General features: G+C 42.5%; 1 protein-coding gene across 2 annotated transcripts; it reads right to left on the bottom strand.

Moving 5' to 3' along the window:
• Window positions 1-4,077: 4,077 nt before the first annotated feature.
• Window positions 4,078-16,579, bottom strand: LOC124661204 (beta-glucosidase 4-like). 2 transcript variants are annotated; one of them, XM_047199065.1, is made up of 14 exons: window positions 16,493-16,579; window positions 15,457-15,523; window positions 15,316-15,374; window positions 15,073-15,148; window positions 14,862-14,936; window positions 14,699-14,786; window positions 14,315-14,540; window positions 14,117-14,232; window positions 13,573-13,790; window positions 13,161-13,195; window positions 12,984-13,086; window positions 5,046-5,154; window positions 4,744-4,958; window positions 4,078-4,389 (listed from the first exon to the last, which is right to left on the bottom strand). In XM_047199065.1, exons 1-13 carry the CDS (start codon window positions 16,577-16,579, stop codon window positions 4,760-4,762), a joined length of 1,458 nt encoding a protein of 485 aa, XP_047055021.1. In that variant the 3' UTR covers window positions 4,078-4,389; window positions 4,744-4,759. The 2 variants fall into 2 exon arrangements, with proteins under 2 accessions (XP_047055021.1, XP_047055020.1); XM_047199064.1 differs by having other exon boundaries at window positions 4,728-4,958.
• Between the last annotated feature and the right edge of the window lie 673 nt (window positions 16,580-17,252).

Consider the following 17,252-nt stretch of genomic DNA (forward strand, 5'->3'; position numbering starts at 1 on the left):
CGATCATACAGCCCGATGCTTCTCCTCCTGGTGTTCGCAACAAGCTTCAGAAATGTATACGTCACCCAAAACAATATACTGATGGTACAGTTTACTATGGTATGGTCTCTTCTACAGGGGAACCAACCAAACTTGCCGAGGCTCTTGGTGATTCTCATTGGCGTCAAATAATGGAGGAGGAGTACAAGGCCTTGCTTGAGAATAATACATGGCATCATGTTCCTCCGAGCAGCAACAAAAATATAATTGATTGCAAATGGATATACCGCATCAAGAGGAAAGAAGATGGCTCTATTGATAGATATAAAGCACGACTGGTTGCAAAGAATTTCAAACAAAGGTATGAAATTGATTATGAAGATACTTTCAGTCCGGTAGTGAAAATTGCCACTATCAGAACTGTTCTAGTTCTATCTGTCTCTCGAAGATGGAGTATTTGGCAGCTAGATGTCAAGAACACGTTTCTTCATGGTGTTCTGGAAGAGGAAGTTTATATGAAACAACCACCGTGTTTTGAGGATCCCCACTCTCCGCGCTATATTTGCAGACTTAACAAAGCTCTTTATGGGATGAAACAGGATCCACGTGCATGGTATTCCAGATTGAGTTCCAAGTTGTGTGATCTTGGGTTCTCACCATCAAAGGCTCATACTTCACTATTTCTTTTTGATAAGGGTGGTATCACTATGTTCTCTGATTTATGTTGATGACATCATAGTTACAGGTTCTTCTGATCATGCTATTTCTGCCCGGTCGAGATCTCATAAGAATTTTGCAATCAAATATCTAGGTGAACTTCACTATTTTATTGGCATGGAAGTAAAAAAGGTGCAAAATAGCTTGCTATTGACTCAGGAAAAATATGCTACAGATATACTTGACAGAGTTGGCATGCAGCTGCAAGTCTGCTCCCACACCTCTGTCCTCCACAGAGCAGTTGTCTCTCACAGATGGTACTCCTCTTGACTCTGATGACGCTACTCAGTATAAAAGCATTGTTTGAGCTTTACAGTATTTGACTCTCACGCGTCCAGATTTGGCATCTTCTGTAAACAAGGTTTGTCAGTATCTTCATGGTCCAACTATAGAATATTGGACAGCTGCAAAACGGATTCTCAGATATGTGATCCACTTTTCTAAGTGCTTTTTTAGATGCAGATTGGGCATGATCTCTTGATGATAGGCGTTCCACATGTGGTTTTGCTGTCTTTGTTGGACCAAATCTGGTTTCACGGAGTGCGAGAAAGCAGGCTATAGTGTCTCGATCCAGTACTAAGGCTGAATATAAAGAGCCACTGCTAAACTTATATGGGTTGAAACTTGGAGTTCAACTGAAGGAAAAAACCAAGTCTTCGGTGTGATAATTTAGGTGCTACCTATTTGTCAGTAAATCATGTGTTTAATGCTCGCACCAAGCATACTGAGATAGATTTTCATTTTGTTAGGGAACGAGTTGCTAATCATAATTTAGCCATACGTTTTGTTTCCAGCAAAAATCATGTTGCAGATGGATTCACAAAGGCATTACCTGTCAAGATGTTAGATGAGTTCAAGCATAATCTCAACCTTTCTACAGCTAAGATTAGCTAAGATTAAGGGGGCCGTTAGATGTATATGTGTAATAGATGCTAAGTATGTATAGGAATATGGTGTAGTACACCAATTCCTATAGCGTGTCATGTACTACCACGCCAGGTGCTCTTCCTGGCTTTATTAACACGTAGCCCGTACCGGATGAGGGTACACTTCCACTCTCAGTCCACTAGAAAATAGTCACTTTAATAGATTTAACGTTATGTATATTTACAATTTTTCTATAACTTTGGTCAAACTTACAGAAGTTTTGACTCAGGTCAGACCTAGACTATCGACACGCTTTGATACTTCTCCTAGGAGAAAAGGTGTAGCATTGAGCAGAGTTGCTTTTGTGCTGGTTCTGAAACTCGGTGGGAAGTATACTCAATTGCATCTTGTTCGCACCGACTATTTTGAAATGAGGACAGTGAGGACACAGACACCACTTCGAATATTTAAAAAAAGCAGTACTAAGAGATGCTGAGTGGCCGGCAAAGTTCGATTATATACAGTACACAAAGAGGGGAGTACGGGAAATTCAATTCGGCACATGGGAGCATATGCTCCTGCCAGCGGAAAAACATTTTGAAATATTCAAAAAATTCGAATTTTTTTTTCTCGCTAACATATCAACATTTTACGTGCGCACATCAAGTATTGCTAAAAACCGGCATTTTTTGTGACTTGTGTGAAAAAGACAAACAAAACGTCTCGTGCACAACCTTTTTTTACAACAAAATTTGCCTTTTTTACAGATGACACTCAAAATGTCGGTTTTCTATGGAACCAGTTTGTGAACGTGTAGAATTTCAAGATGTATCAAATAAATTTTGTGTTCACATTTTTCAATATTTTAAAAGTGCATTTAAAACGAAGTTTAAAAACAGGGAGCATATGCTCCCGGATGCCAAAACGTCACTCCCGGGGAGTACGACCTAACTTACCTTCGAGAGGACGGAGCAACCGACGGAAAATTAAAGACGAATGCATGTTGGTTGTTCGAACATGGATCGGATCCTGATCATCACCATGGACAGAAACTGTTTTTCCATGTGTCAGTGTGCAGCTTGTGATCGCCTCCACCATCAGGGTATCCATTCACAGCACCAGCAGGAAAGATTATAGTATTGAAGTGTGCAACAAAAATGTGTGAACACCTGGCAGCAGATTCAGTATTGCTGTTGTGAAATGGAGCAAGCAACTAGACAAAATACCATTTTGCGAATGGGTTAACCAGTTTGCAGAATGCAGGATCCAAACCTTGACGCAGGAGTAGGAGAGCTATCAAAAAATCCTACAGAAACTGCCTTGGTTTTCAATACAGAATCACATCTCACAGCGAAGAACATCTACTCTTAATTGCGCGTGAACCAGATTGTTATTCAAAATCGATATGGGATTTCGTCTACCACTTATCGGTAGCTGCTAGGAGCAAAACCTTGCTCTATGTACAACAATGCAAATCATCTAATGACACCAAATACAGAGCTGGATCAACTGTTCTGTGTTTTCAGCAGGTAAAAGATAAAAGTTAAAACAAATGAAATACTGAACCGTCGACACTAAACTCATCAAATAAACCATAAGTTCCATTCATGCAATTGAACTATGCTCCAACCACACAAAAAAAAACCGAAAAGATAAGTACTGCACAGGAGTATTGAGTTATCTGTGAATACACCTCTGTAATAAATCATCAAGTGCATTCCCCAAAAAAATACACCATCAACAGACCAAATTGGTGATACAGATCCTTAGAAAACAGATCAATGAAGAATACATTCCCCAAATCAGATACCGATTCGAACAAGTAAATGAATTTTACATTAACAATACCTCTGACATTCTGATATTTTACATGATAATAGTGTATAGGCATTTTCTTGTAGTCATGTAATACATCACCAACAGGTACCTGCTGCTGCATTGTCATTTTTTGTTCTTTCTAGCATGTCTGCATCCTCACTTGGCAAGGCAGGAGACTGGATCGAACATGGCATGCCAAAAATTTCAGTTCTAAAGCAGAAAGTCTAGACAAAAACTAATAATGCATTCTTGACAGTGCATCATTTATAATGTAAATGGAAAGTAGAGAATGGGCTTAGTTTTGCATGGATCTTCTTAGCTTCGCAAAGTAGAGAATGGGCTTTCATCAATCATGTATCCTTTTGTGTCGTCAGTCATGACCAACTGTAAGTATAAACATGAGGAGGCCGCCCTCGGCTCTCCTATCAAAGCCTTTAAATCCTACATTGCTCCCTCTTTAGACAAATAACAAAGTTGAACTCTGCACTACCAGGAGCTGGGCCAAGATTCACCATCCTCATCAACAGATTCTTTCCATTTTTCACATTTTTTTTTATCCTAGACAGTTTAACTCCCCTGGTGAAAACTTAAGTAAAACAGAAACAAACTTTCTGGTGATTGGTAACTATTGGGACATATTAAGGCCCAATCTACACGGTTAATACATCAGCAGCACTTACGCAGAAAACATAATAATTGGATCAATGACAGGCTGTAAAGAGCATCAGAGATGGGATACAACTATATTTTGAGTAGATACACTGTCAGTTACAGTACAATACAACAACAGGGAAAACAATTTCTGTGTAATGTTTATTTACTTGTTGAGGGGTGGCTCAGTTCATGCCAGCTTTGTTTTCAATGATAAGCGTGATAACCACAGGGATCATACTTTGGGATGTCACAAAAGCCAATTCATGAACACTATAAAACCTCTCTTGGTGTATCCTGTAGTCCACTCAAAGTTGTCAAGGAATGACAAACTATCCACAAACATCAATGCCATCCCTGTAGCAAAAGGTAGTTGCATCAGTTGCAAACAGAAACGAACTTCCTCTTCGGTAATTGCTTACTGGGGTCTACGAACGGCTAAATACAAAATTACTGCTTATTTTTTGAAGATAACATATTAATGGGGTTCAGATTAGATGTGTAAGTTATCAGCAATGAAGCATTGCCTGACAAGAACCCAGAAGGCCTTAACATATTGGTAGGGCTCGTGATTTTTGAAGCATTCTTTCGAGTAAACGTTGGATCAAATACATGCGGCATGGCGCACCAAGAAATAACGGTTATGGAAGTTAATGTGAATACTGGACAGATATAGCATTGCTAGAAACACCTACAGTTTAATTTTAGCACCTTGGTGAAAGCGGGCTTAATTTGTGTCAGGTTTGCTGTAAGCAGCCTCGCCATTCAAGAAGCGTGAGAACCACATGGCTGATGCTTTAGGGTGTCGGGAGAGCCCGTTCTTGTAATCAACATAGACAAGCCCAAACCTCTTGGTGAATCCCATTGCCCACTCAAAGTTATCCAAGAATGACCATGCAAAGTATCCACGAACATCGGCACCATCCCTGTACGTCAATAATAATCAAAATTAGCGGGCATCACTTGTTTTGATTGCACGGTATCAGTTATGGGCCAAACAGAAACAGGCTTACTTTATCGCTTCTGCCACCGCACCAACATATGCTTTGAAGAAACCAACCCTCTTTGTGTCATTTAGTACCTGATCAAGAGTTGCTGATGGATCGTCCTCATCATCCATCCCTACAGAAAATAAACTATATAAGGACATCATTCATAAACAAGGTTAGTTACTTGATACTTCAGTTCGCACATTTTACGTCACACAAGCAAAACATATTCGAGCTTCATACCAAGTAATGGAAAAGAAAATTGCTGTAATGCCGCTATCTATAAAAGTAGGGGTGTTAAGCCTTTGTTCATATAAAAAAATATTTTATTGCAAACTTGCAGTTACATTATAAATGTCTGTTCTTTAAATTTTATTGCCATATTCTAATGCATTTGTAGTATGTTTATCTTGCCAATCTGTTTTGTCAATATTCTGTGGCAGTAAGAACTCACGAATTTGGAACTCTATGAAACATATTAAGAAGATAAGTAAGTTCACCCTGTGCGTATTCCATATTTTAACTAGCATGTACAGGTGGAACAAAAAGCCTGTTACAGCTATTTAGTAAAAAAAACTCTGCAACTCAGACGATTTGTACGTAGTTTAACATTTCTTAACAATAAACAGGAACATTCGAGTGCATCTTTTTCAAGCATTGGTACTGGGGTGCTTTTTTACATTATCACATCCTACATTCATAAGTTTTTAGATATACTTTCAACAATCTCTCCGCCAAAATTTTCAAATATGGAATAAAAGAAAGTTATCATGGTCAAAGAACAGCAGAGAAAAAACATCACTGGTCACATGCTCATAACACAAAGACTGGTTTACAGTTTGTGATAAACAAAAGGTTATGAACAAAAAATGATAAATGGTAGGAAAAATGGGATTGCTCTACAGTTTGCATTTAATTACAAACGAGCATTATGTGCTCGCAATGAATTTATGTCCCTTTACTATGTAGTCCCGTTTTGCATAGGATATAATAAACATAAAGAAGAAACATGCTCCACGGCAAACCTTGAACTAAAAATAAATCAAATCAATCTATATAATCTATATCAAGGTTTTGGTTACCGGCCGGGATTTCTGGTTACCGGTCGGGAACCGGGTTTCCCGAGCACCCACGGTAAATGGGCCTCCCGAGCAAGGTTTTCCCTGTAGACACATGCCATGCTGCAGAGCTCGGTCGCCGGACGGCCGGAGACAGATGGTAGGGTCGCCGCCGGCTGCTCGATCTGGGCGGCCGAGAGAAGGCAGCTAGGTCAGGGATGTGCTCGGGGTCGGGGGGGGAGTGAAAATGACCGAGAGTGCACGGGATGGATTAGGGCATCGTGACTTACCTGGGTTGGACCATGTCCGTTTTAGGGCTGATACGTATCCAAAAGGTATCCAACATTTTTTAAATGGTTTATTTAGGGTCATCTCGCCGGTACGGTATCGGACACGGACGCAAGCTCCAGACCAGGTATCCGTGCAGCGTAGGCTGCAAGGCATCGCGTTGCGGGTGCGCTGAGTGTGGCTGCGCCACATGGACAGGAACCGTGCTTGGCAGGGCCTCGCAATGAACAAGGACCAGGAGGCGTGTGAGAGGTGTTCGACAGCCTTTTCGAGCATCAAGATTGGGGATGGCAGCAATACGCTCTGATGGATTGCGACTTGTTGCCGGCTTTGCTAGGGTAGCCCGGCTTGCCTTGCTGACGTGAGTCTGGACGGTACGGCTGCTGGTTGCCTTGCTGAGAGTAGAGTGGCCGGCTGCCACCAGGACGAGCATTGTAGTGCGGTGCATGCATCAATGCACTTGTATTCAGTGTTTAGATCTTCCTCGTACAGCAGTTTATATAGAGTCAGAGGGAGAGGGTACACACGCACGCACGCACGCACTACTAAATGAAGACGTTAGAGATCCTATCTAAGCGGAGGCGCAGCTCACGCAGTTCTGCACGTTGTGCATGGATAAGGAGATGAGGCCGTCGGTCTTCACTCTAACACTGAAAACGGCTAAGTGAACCTGATAAGCTAAACTATGGCACAAGGTTTGAAACTACAGTACCGTTGTAACCTGTACTATATAAACCCCTCGTGGGCGAGAGTTCCATAATTCATCTCTGCATAGCTAGTCTTGAACTTATTCTTACACTTTCTCCTATGGAAGAAGAGGGATATGACCACCAGCACCTGCCACCCGAGCAAGACGAAGAAGAGGAAGAGGGAGACGACCACCAGCACCTGCCACCTGAGCAAGATGAAGAAGAGGAAGACGAAGAAGAGGAAGACGAAGAAATTTATCGACAACACGTCAGCTTCACCAATTCACTGATTGCCTGGATTAGAAGCCATCAGAGTGTAGACGACATCTTGCAGCTGTTGGAAGCGGTGGACGAGGTGCTGGAGACGGTGGAGGCGCCGTCCGACGACAACATCCGCCGCGACTGCCCGATCTGCCTGCAGGACGACGAAGACACGGCGACCTGCTGGAAAGTGACCCGTGCGGACACCGGTTCCACGGGCCGTGCGTGGAGAGGTGGCTGCCGGCGTCAGAGCTTGGATAGGAACCGGTTCCAGGCAGATCGGGCAGTCGCGGCGGATGTCGTCGTCGGACGGCGCCTCCACCGTCTCCAGCACCTCGTCCACCGCTTCCAACAGCTGCAAGATGTTGTCTACACTCTGATGACTTCTAATCCAGGCAATCAGTGAATTGGTGAAGCTGACGTGTTGTCGGTAAATTTCTTCGTCTTCCTCTTCCTCTTCTTCGGCAGGTGCTGGTGGTCGTCTCCCTCTTCCTCTTCTTCGTCTTGCTCGGGTGGCGGGTGCTGGTGGTCATATCCCTCTTCTTCCATAGGAGAAAGTGTAAGAATAAGTTCAAGACTGGCTAGAATGCAGAGATGAATTATGGAACTCTCGCCCACGAGGGGTTTATATAGTACAGGTTACAACGGTACTGTAGTTTCAAACCTTGTGCCATAGTTTAGCTTATCAGGTTCACTTAGCCGTTTTCAGTGTTAGAGTGAAGACCGAGTCCAGGAGAGCTATGGCCTCATCTCCTTATCCATGCACAACGTGCAGAACTGCGTGAGCTGCGCCTCCGCTTAGATAGGATCTCTAACGTCTTCAGTTAGCAGTGCGTGCGTGCGTGTGTACCCTCTCCCTCTGACTCTATATACACTGTTGTACGAGGAAGATCTAAACACTGAATACAAGTGCATTGATGCATGCACCGCACTACAGCGTTCGTCCTGGTGGCAGCCGGCCACTCTACTCTCAGCACCGTCCAGAATCACGTCAGCAAGGCAAGCCGGGCTACCCTAGCAAAGCCGGCAACAAGTCGCAATCCGTTAGAGCGTATTGCTGCCATCCCCAATCTTGATGCTCACAAAGGCTGTCGAACACCTCTCACACGCCTCCTGGTCCTTGTTCATTGCGAGGCCCTGCCAAGCACGATTCCTGTCCATGTGGCGCAGCCACTCTCAGCGCACCCGCAACGCGATGCCTTGCAGCCTACGCTGCACGGATACCTGGTCTGGAGCTTGCGTCCGTGTCCGATACCGTACCGGCGAGATGACCCATTTAAAAAAATGTTGGATACCTTTTGGATACGTATCAGCCCTAAAACGGACATGGTCCAACCCAGGCAAGTCACGATGCCCTAATCCATCCCGTGCACTCTCGGTCATTTTCACTCCCCCCCCCCCCGACCTTGAGCACATCCCTGACCTAGCTGCCTTCTCTCGGCCGCCCAGATCGAGCAGCCGGCGGCGACCCTACCATCTGTCTTCGGCCGTCCGGCGACCGAGCTCTGCAGCATGGCATGTGTCCACGGTAGGGGAAGAGGCGGAGGGAGAGGAGAGCAAGAGCCCACCAATGTTGGGGCAGTGGCAATGTGATGCTCTCTATCGGCCATGAAGCATCGGGCCATTCATGGAGGGAAAGTGTGCCGGTAGTGACCAGCACAAGCGGATTTACCACGGGCGAAGCTGGTCAGGGTGGCTTAAGCAGAGGTCCAGAGGTTCCACTACCATTCGGAGATGATCCACATGCCGGTAATTGCTATGTGCTTTACTACTTTGCTACTTCAGTTCCGCACTTAATTTGCAGTATGATACTTTAGTTTTGTATAGTTATGGCCAAGGCAATTAGAATTTAGTTTTTATTTTTGGACTATAGGTAGAGCAAATGATGCAACTAATATATGGTGTCATGGGAAATCAATAAATGGTCCTGGATGGGTTTGTGATTATTGTAATCTTCTTCGACATGGTGGCGGTGCAACCCGGTTCAAGCAACATATAGCTGGAATCGGGGTTGATGTCCATGGTTGCATGAGTGCACCTCACTATGTAGTGAATATTTTTCGGAAGCAACAACCCGAGGGTGAGAGTAAGAGGAGGAAGGTCAAGGAAGGAAAGTTAAAAGTGGCTCAAGAAATCAATCATGGTTCAGTTCGCAGTAGACCAATAAATATTTATGGCGAAGATGATGATGAGCAGGCACTCCAAAGGGCAATACAACAATCATTAGCTGAAGCTGTAGATGGGAGAGCCACCGGTGTTGGACGCGGTGCAGCGGGCAATTCCGGGGGTGTCAAAGATTATTTTGATGTTGATTTGGCATATAGCAAGACTAGGCCACAACAGACAATAGAAGCTTGTATTAACAGAGAAGAATATTCAACAAGAATTGGGAGGGCTTGGTCAAAATGGTTTCATGCTAATGATATCCCTGGACACAAAGCAAATTGTCCTTACTTTATAGGGGCAATGAAGCTGACCCAAGACCTTGGCAAAGGTGAACTTTATTATTGTTGCTGCCATTTTATTTCTATTTTTGTTGCTGCCGTTTTATTTCTTTATTGTTGTTGCCTTATATTTATTCTTTTGTCTCAAAGGTGTGCCTCCCCCTAAAGGGAAAGATATTGATGGAATTTATTTGCATCAAAATTATGAAGAGCTGCAGCAATATGTGAACAAGTTCAAGGATGATTGGCCAACATATGGTGTTACTATAATGTCAGATTCGTGGACCGGCCCTTCTAGGATGAGCATCATAAACTTCATGATCTTCTCAAATGGGCGCATGTATTTCCACAAATCTGTCAATGCCACCGGGTACATGCAGAATTCTCAGTTTGTGTATGACCACATCAAAGAAGTGATACTAGAGGTAGGGGAGGAGAATGTTGTTCAGATTGTGACTGACAATGGAGCCAACTTCAAAAAAGCATGTCTTGACATTCTTAGTTTGTATCCACACATTACATGGCAGCCCTGTGCAGCTCACACCATAAACCTCATGATGAAGGAGATTGGAAATTTCCCGGAGATTGATGCAGTGGTTAGTAGTTGTAAGAGGATCTCAAAATTCCTGTACAATCATTCCACTTTGCATTCTGAAATGCATGAAGCCATAGGTGGAGAGTTGGTGAGGCCGAATGCCACAAGGTTTGGAACTAACTTTATGTTCCTACAAAGCTTTTGGGATAAGCAAGAGAGATTTAGAGTGTGGATGACATCTCCGGAGTGGAAATATAACAATTGGAGTTCAGATCCTGATCATGACTACACATATGATTGCTTGATAAATAGGAAATGGTGGGACAATGTGAAGTGGGTGCTAGATATTATTGGCCCAATATATACCATTCTTCGATATGCTGATTCACAAAAACTTAGGTCCCTCTCTGGATTTATGTCAAGGATGATGCATGCTAGGCATCATTTGAGTGCTGCATTTCCGGAAGAATCTCTAGATAGACAAAAATACCTCAAGGTGGTGGACAAAAGGGTTGAACATCTATACAAAAACACGTTGATGGTTGCAGGTATTATGCTTGTTATTGCTGCCACTTTATTGTTTTACTATTGCTGCCAGCCTGCCACTTTATTGTTTTAATGTTGTTGCCACTTCTCAATTGTAGCTGGTGTTCTTGAACCTGCTGGGCACTACCAGCATAACTTTGGAAAGGATCTTCTACGTGTGAAAGCACTTACAGCGGCACTTAAAAAGATGACTTCACCTTCATAGTTCGTCCAGTTGATTCCTCAAATTGCATGTACATTAATTTTAGAGGGGCTTTCGGAGGTGTGTACCCAGAAGAGGCTTCTAGTCACGTGTCCTCAACCCAGTGGTGGATAATATTTGGATACCACACCATTGCTTCAAAAGTATGCTCTTCGGATTGTCTCCCAATGCACCTCGTCAAGTGGTTGTGAGCGCAATTGGAGCTTGTTTGCTTTGGTGCATACACAAGTTAGGAACCGTCTTGGTTTTGAAAGGCTGCACAAGATGGTGTTTTGCCACCACAACCTCGGGTTGCGAATTCGAGAAATTCTTGATGAGACAAGAGAGAAAGAGGTAGATCCGTGTGCGATTTTGATGGATGTCTCCCTCTATGATGGCGACAATCCGATCATGGATTGGTTGGCCAACCCGGATGACTCCACGCCTTCCATTGACGAGTACAATGAAGATGATCGTTACGAAGATCGTTATGCTTCACCTGCTCCAATTGTTGTGGAAGTGACCCAAAGAAAAAGAAGCCATTGGAATGATGGTGAAGAAGATGAGGAGGAGGAGGTGGAGGATAGAGAAGAGGAAGAGGAGGAAGAGGATGGAGAAGAGGAAGAGGATGGAGAAGAGGAGGAAGAGAATGACGATGGTGTTGATAAAGGTGAACACACTATTTTCTAGTTTATATCATCCTTCTGTGAAAAGCAATTCATTTAACATGTGGTATCTTGTGTAGATAACAATTATGAGTTGCCTCGAGATGAAAATCAACCTATTTCTTCCTTCCGCAAGTCAAAGTCTCGCCGCAAGTCTACTAGGAAGAAAAAGAAGAGCGCCAAGCTATTGGCTAACTTGGAAGCCGAAAAGGGTAATTTTTATGACTTGCTGCCTCCAATGATGTTTATGACAAAAACACCATGAATACTCAACCTTTGCTGCTATGAATAATGTTTATAACTTGCTGCTATGATGTAGAGAAAACCTTTGCTGCTATGAATAATGTTTATGAGTTGTTGCTTGCTATGAATACTCAACCTTTGATGCCATGAATACTCAACCTTTGCTGCTATGAATAATATCCATTGCCTCTATTTTCTATCTTGTATATTCCACATTATATTTTCTACCATGTATATTCATTGGTACTATCTATTTTCCGCCATGTATCTTCATTGGTCGTAAAGATGGGCAGAAGAAGATTTGAAGATGGACTACAGAGGATATTTCACCCCCTGTTTTGTTGCATGTAATGACTAATGAACCTTTGGCTGTAATGTGGACTGTAATATGGACTAATGTGAACTTTCGTTTATAGTGGACAATGGACTCTAATATGGACTGTTTTATGTGGAGCATGGTTGTCCTTACGCATTTTTGTTGCTATTTTGTTGCTCAACTGTCATTCACTGTATAAACTGTGTAGATGCTACATAAACAGTTGAATTCTTGTCGATTTTTTCAATTTTTCTGATTACTGGGCGTGTTTTTTGCCATTTTGCACGTCTTGTCGGTATTTTTCCGGTAACCGGTCGGTATTGGCCTTCGGTTACCGGTCGGTAACCGAGAATTCAAAAAATCCCGCGAATTTGAATTCGAAATTCAGTTTTTGAATTTGTCCGGTAACCAGGCGGGATTTCTCGGTTACCACGGTAACCGGTAATCCCGAGCCCCCTCGGGATTTTTTTTTCATTCGGAAGCCAAAACCTTGATCTATATTATGTGAAGTATATGTGAAGTAATACATAAGGAATGTAATCACTCAACCCATATATGCTATATGACAGCTTCAAATCATGTAAGTAGATATGTCATATGTGTATTAGAAACTTGAAAGGTTCCAATGCTTAATGAAATATTAATGGTTCTCATGATTAATGAAAGCTGAAACTCTCCATTTATTCTCAGATATAAAAGATACTCCATCTAAATGTTAGGAGCATGGAAGCCTTACCATTCTCTGTTACATATATTATTGGGTTGCCATATTTCCTTGCAACATAATTAATTGTTTTCCGAATACCCCAAGGAAGTATATAAAGCCACTCGGACGCGGCCTGCAAAAATATTGAGATGAAACATTAGGAGTGATCAGTGGAAATAAATGAATGAACAGTCCTCAAGTATTTACCCTTTCACCAATTCCTTCACCGCTACTCCATTTCTCTGCCAAAAGTAAACAAGTGTCAGCATTAGGATAACTTGCAAGGGGCTACATTGCATATATCTAATGTGGCTGCAAAATATTCAGGCCAAACTTCAGCAAGAAAAGTAGTTCTGCCTTACATGCCTACACTGATTCGCAATGCTCCAAGAGTAAAAAGGATGCAGAAGAGGTAAATAGACTCTATGCTTAGTGGAGAAGGGCTGTTCTTCCTAATAAGCAAGATCAAATACTTTTGTCATGTCCGCTGTCTACGTACTAGAGTTTTTCATTATCTCATAGAGAAACCTGCCTCTTTCAGGTTATGTTGCGCTTGTTTTTACACACACACAACACACACACACAAAAAGACAAGTCCTGGATGGCTGAAGCATAGTACCGATTCTTTCCATTTGTTGAACTTGATAGAAATGGATCTCATCTGGCTGTGGGTTTGGCTGATTGGCAATAAATCTTGATGTATAGTGATTTAATCCAATAAAATCAATTTTGTTCCTGATCAATTCACGATCTTTCTCTGAGAATTTCGGAAGATGATCGCCCACTCTCTGGCGCATGCTTTCTGGGTAATCACCAAAGTATATTGGGTCCAGATACCTTACAGAAAAGGAATTATAATCAGGATATATGCATCAAATCATATCATAGACTTCATGAAACTGAAGATGTGTCTGCATTATATGAGTAAAATACAAGAAGTTACTCAAAGCGTCAACAAAAATATAGGTTTTAGGGAAAAAGGTAACAAACGTACTCCCTCCGTCCTATGAAACTTGTCTGAACTTTGTCCAAATTCGGATGTATCTAGACATTATTTAGCATCTAGATACACTCAAATTTGGACAAAGTTGAGACAAGTTTCATAGGACAGAGGGAGTATGACACTTTGTATGTACTCCCTCCAAAAGTGAGCATAATTTTACCATCCCAGTTGAAAGTCAATTCGTCGTGCTGCAGCAGCCTGATCTTCCATTTTGTCAGATAAAGGCTCTGCCCACTCACAATCAATAACAAACCCTACTTGGCCACCTTGTACAGCCTATATAATATGTAAATCATCAGAAAAACAATGGTACAGAAAACAAACTGATGCAATGATGATACTTTAAATGGAAACTGGCCTTGAATTTTCTTCTGTAGACATCAACAGAAGAAGCATGAGCTAAGATCTGGTGATGTGCAGCCAAGAAAGGTTCAGCAGCTACACCTTCACATAGTCCAGGTGCAAATATTCCAATCCCATAACCATTAACAGATGTTTGAAGAGGTTCATTGATTGTTATCCAATGCTTAACTCTGTCTCCAAAATTTGCAAAACAAGCTTCTGCATATAATGCGAAGTACCCTCTGATACATTTTGACAGCCATTACAATCAGATACAGAAACACCAAATTAACTGGAAAGACTTTGAAACAAAGCAGTGTTCTTAGGTAAACATACCCTGTAGTATTTTGTGTTGACATTTAAAATGCATAGTCTAAAATTAGGACATGCATGGACTTACACGATCTTGTCTGAAAGCCAACCCCCCACAGTCTTGTGAAGATTATGCGGAAGATCCCAGTGATACAGAGTTGCATAGGGCTGAATACCTGAAGTCGGGCAGAAGGGTGGTGAATAACAAGATGAATAGTAACTGTGAAGACATTTAGTAAATCATGTGACACCTTTTTCAATCATGAAATCTATAAGGTTGTTATAGAAAGCAACTCCTTCCTCATTGATCTCCTTCCCTAGGCCATCTGCAGAACAGTAAACTTATAAACTCAGATGAGGAATGACTCATAATACTAGGAAAGAACAAGCATATCGAGGGCATTTTTGGCAATGGTGGAGGTGCATTAATATGTGAAGCATAATCCATCAAATGAAATATACCAGGAAATATTCGTGACCAAGATATGGAAAATCTATAAGCACGGAAACCCAGTTTGGCCATGAGCTCAATGTCCTCCTGTACCCAAATAGTTCGAACAAGGAATTAGGGATCTAGGAAACAACGTAATATTGTACAAATGTATCATGGAGCTAGAAAATCTGCCTCGAGCAAGAGAAAGGAAACCCTTTATACAAAATATTTATTGACAAGATAGCTATGACAATGATTACAGTAAAAAAAACCTTGTATCGATGGTAATGATCAACTGCAACTTCTCCAGAGGTTCCATCTATAATATGTTCTGAAAGAAGCATTTGAATGTCGAATATCAAATAAATCGGTATATCTGAAGAAACTAAAACAGATCCGAAAATGAGACAAACCTTTGTTATCCGCAAATACATCCCATATGCTATCGCCTTTGCCACCCTCATTTCTCGCCCCCTCGATCTAGATAAGAGGGGAAAAGCCAACAACATTACTTCACAGCTATGATAAATCTAGTTGAAGAGAAAAGGAAAGAGGATATAACCCGCAAAAAAAGAAGGGAAAGAGGATATAGACAAGAAAAATCAATTCTGTATCCACTTTTCTTTGTTTTAATCAAGGAGAAAAATGGTGAAATTTAGAATTTGTCATCTAAGGAACTAAACCTACCACGGAGAATTTCAACAGTATGACGATTCTCTTTTTTTTTCTTCAAGGTGTCCGGCAACATACTGATGAATTGATCCCCTCTCCATTTCTCTCCCTTCAGTTAAATTAAGGCTTCCCAACAAGTAGGGTAAAAGATCATTTTCCTGTGTATATTCCTTCCCCTCCACTGAAACACATACCACCTTCATCACTTTGCAAATAGTGCTCACTATTGACTGTTTTCTACAGTCACAACTACTTGTCTATTCTCCACTCACAATAGAAATTCGCCCCACTACTAGTATTAAGCCTGTCTACACAGTAGGTCCGTGTACGTTTGTAGACAAAGAATTGAATCTGCCTACCACTCTCTGGCTTTGCGAATTCCCTTTTTGGCTCGGGATAATAATTGCCAGAGGGCGTCTGGTTCAATTGCATACAGATCATTACTTCATCAGCATGGGTGCTTCAATCCACAGTGACGGGTATCTGCAAACGGTGGGGCACGACAGAGAGTGCTGCTCGGAACTGCATCATCTAATTTGGTGAAGCAGACACGCATGTGCTCAGTCGCTGTCCTAAATTAATTTTAGCGTCAGGTCGCTGTCTTACTGACCCAGGCCAGCAGCAGGAACCCAACGCGACCCAGGTGCCACCGAGCACGCACATAGGTGTCCCGGGCGACACGCGGCGGTTTGGCCGGCGTGGGGGCGGGGATCAGCAACGGCGGCGGGCCGAGATTGATTAACTACTCCTTGAAGAGAGACCGCTGTACCGACTGACCTGGTAGGCGGAGGTGGCGACGCCGAAGACGAAGCCCTCGGGGAAGTCGGCGCGGGTCAGCTGGCCGGCGCGCTCCGTGGTCCCCATTCCCGGCGCCGGCGGAGGAGCAAGCTGCGGGCCTAGTCGGGTGGGGGCGAAATTAGGAAGTTGCAGTTGCAGCCGAGTCTGAGTGGCGTAGATATAGAGGGGTGCGCCCACGTGAGAGCGGCCGCGTCGCTCGCTGACAGGTGTCACGACTCTCGAGGCGGACGGCTGACGTCGAGCCGGTGGGTGGGGCCACGCAGTGTCGAAAACTGATTTATTTTATCTTTAGCAAACACACAACTACTACTACCTCCGATTCAAGGAATAAAGCGTTTGACTAAATATTACTTCAAATATATAAAGATTGTTTGTATAAAATTAACATCATTAGAAAGTACTTTACGAATCCAACGATACTAATTACATATTATTAGTCTGCGTTTTAGAGCACGCAATGTGTACTCAAGATTACAGTTATGGTGCTTCCATTTTTTCCCGAGGATTGTGCTTCGAAGTTAACAAAATCACTAGTATTATATATACAGTAACACCAATCAGACCATGAGAATTGAATTGATTATTTTTGAGGAACGAGAATTGAATTAATTATCGTAAGCCAAACGCGCAAGTTACTCTGCTTTTTCAGAAGCACGCCATGTGTTCCCAAGACTAGAGTTATGGACATAAGCACGCCATGGTGACTTATGGTGCTTTCATTTTTTTTTTCTTTTGGATT

This window comes from Lolium rigidum, chromosome 6 (assembly GCF_022539505.1).
Source record: "Lolium rigidum isolate FL_2022 chromosome 6, APGP_CSIRO_Lrig_0.1, whole genome shotgun sequence".
Lineage (NCBI taxonomy): Eukaryota > Viridiplantae > Streptophyta > Magnoliopsida > Poales > Poaceae > Lolium > Lolium rigidum.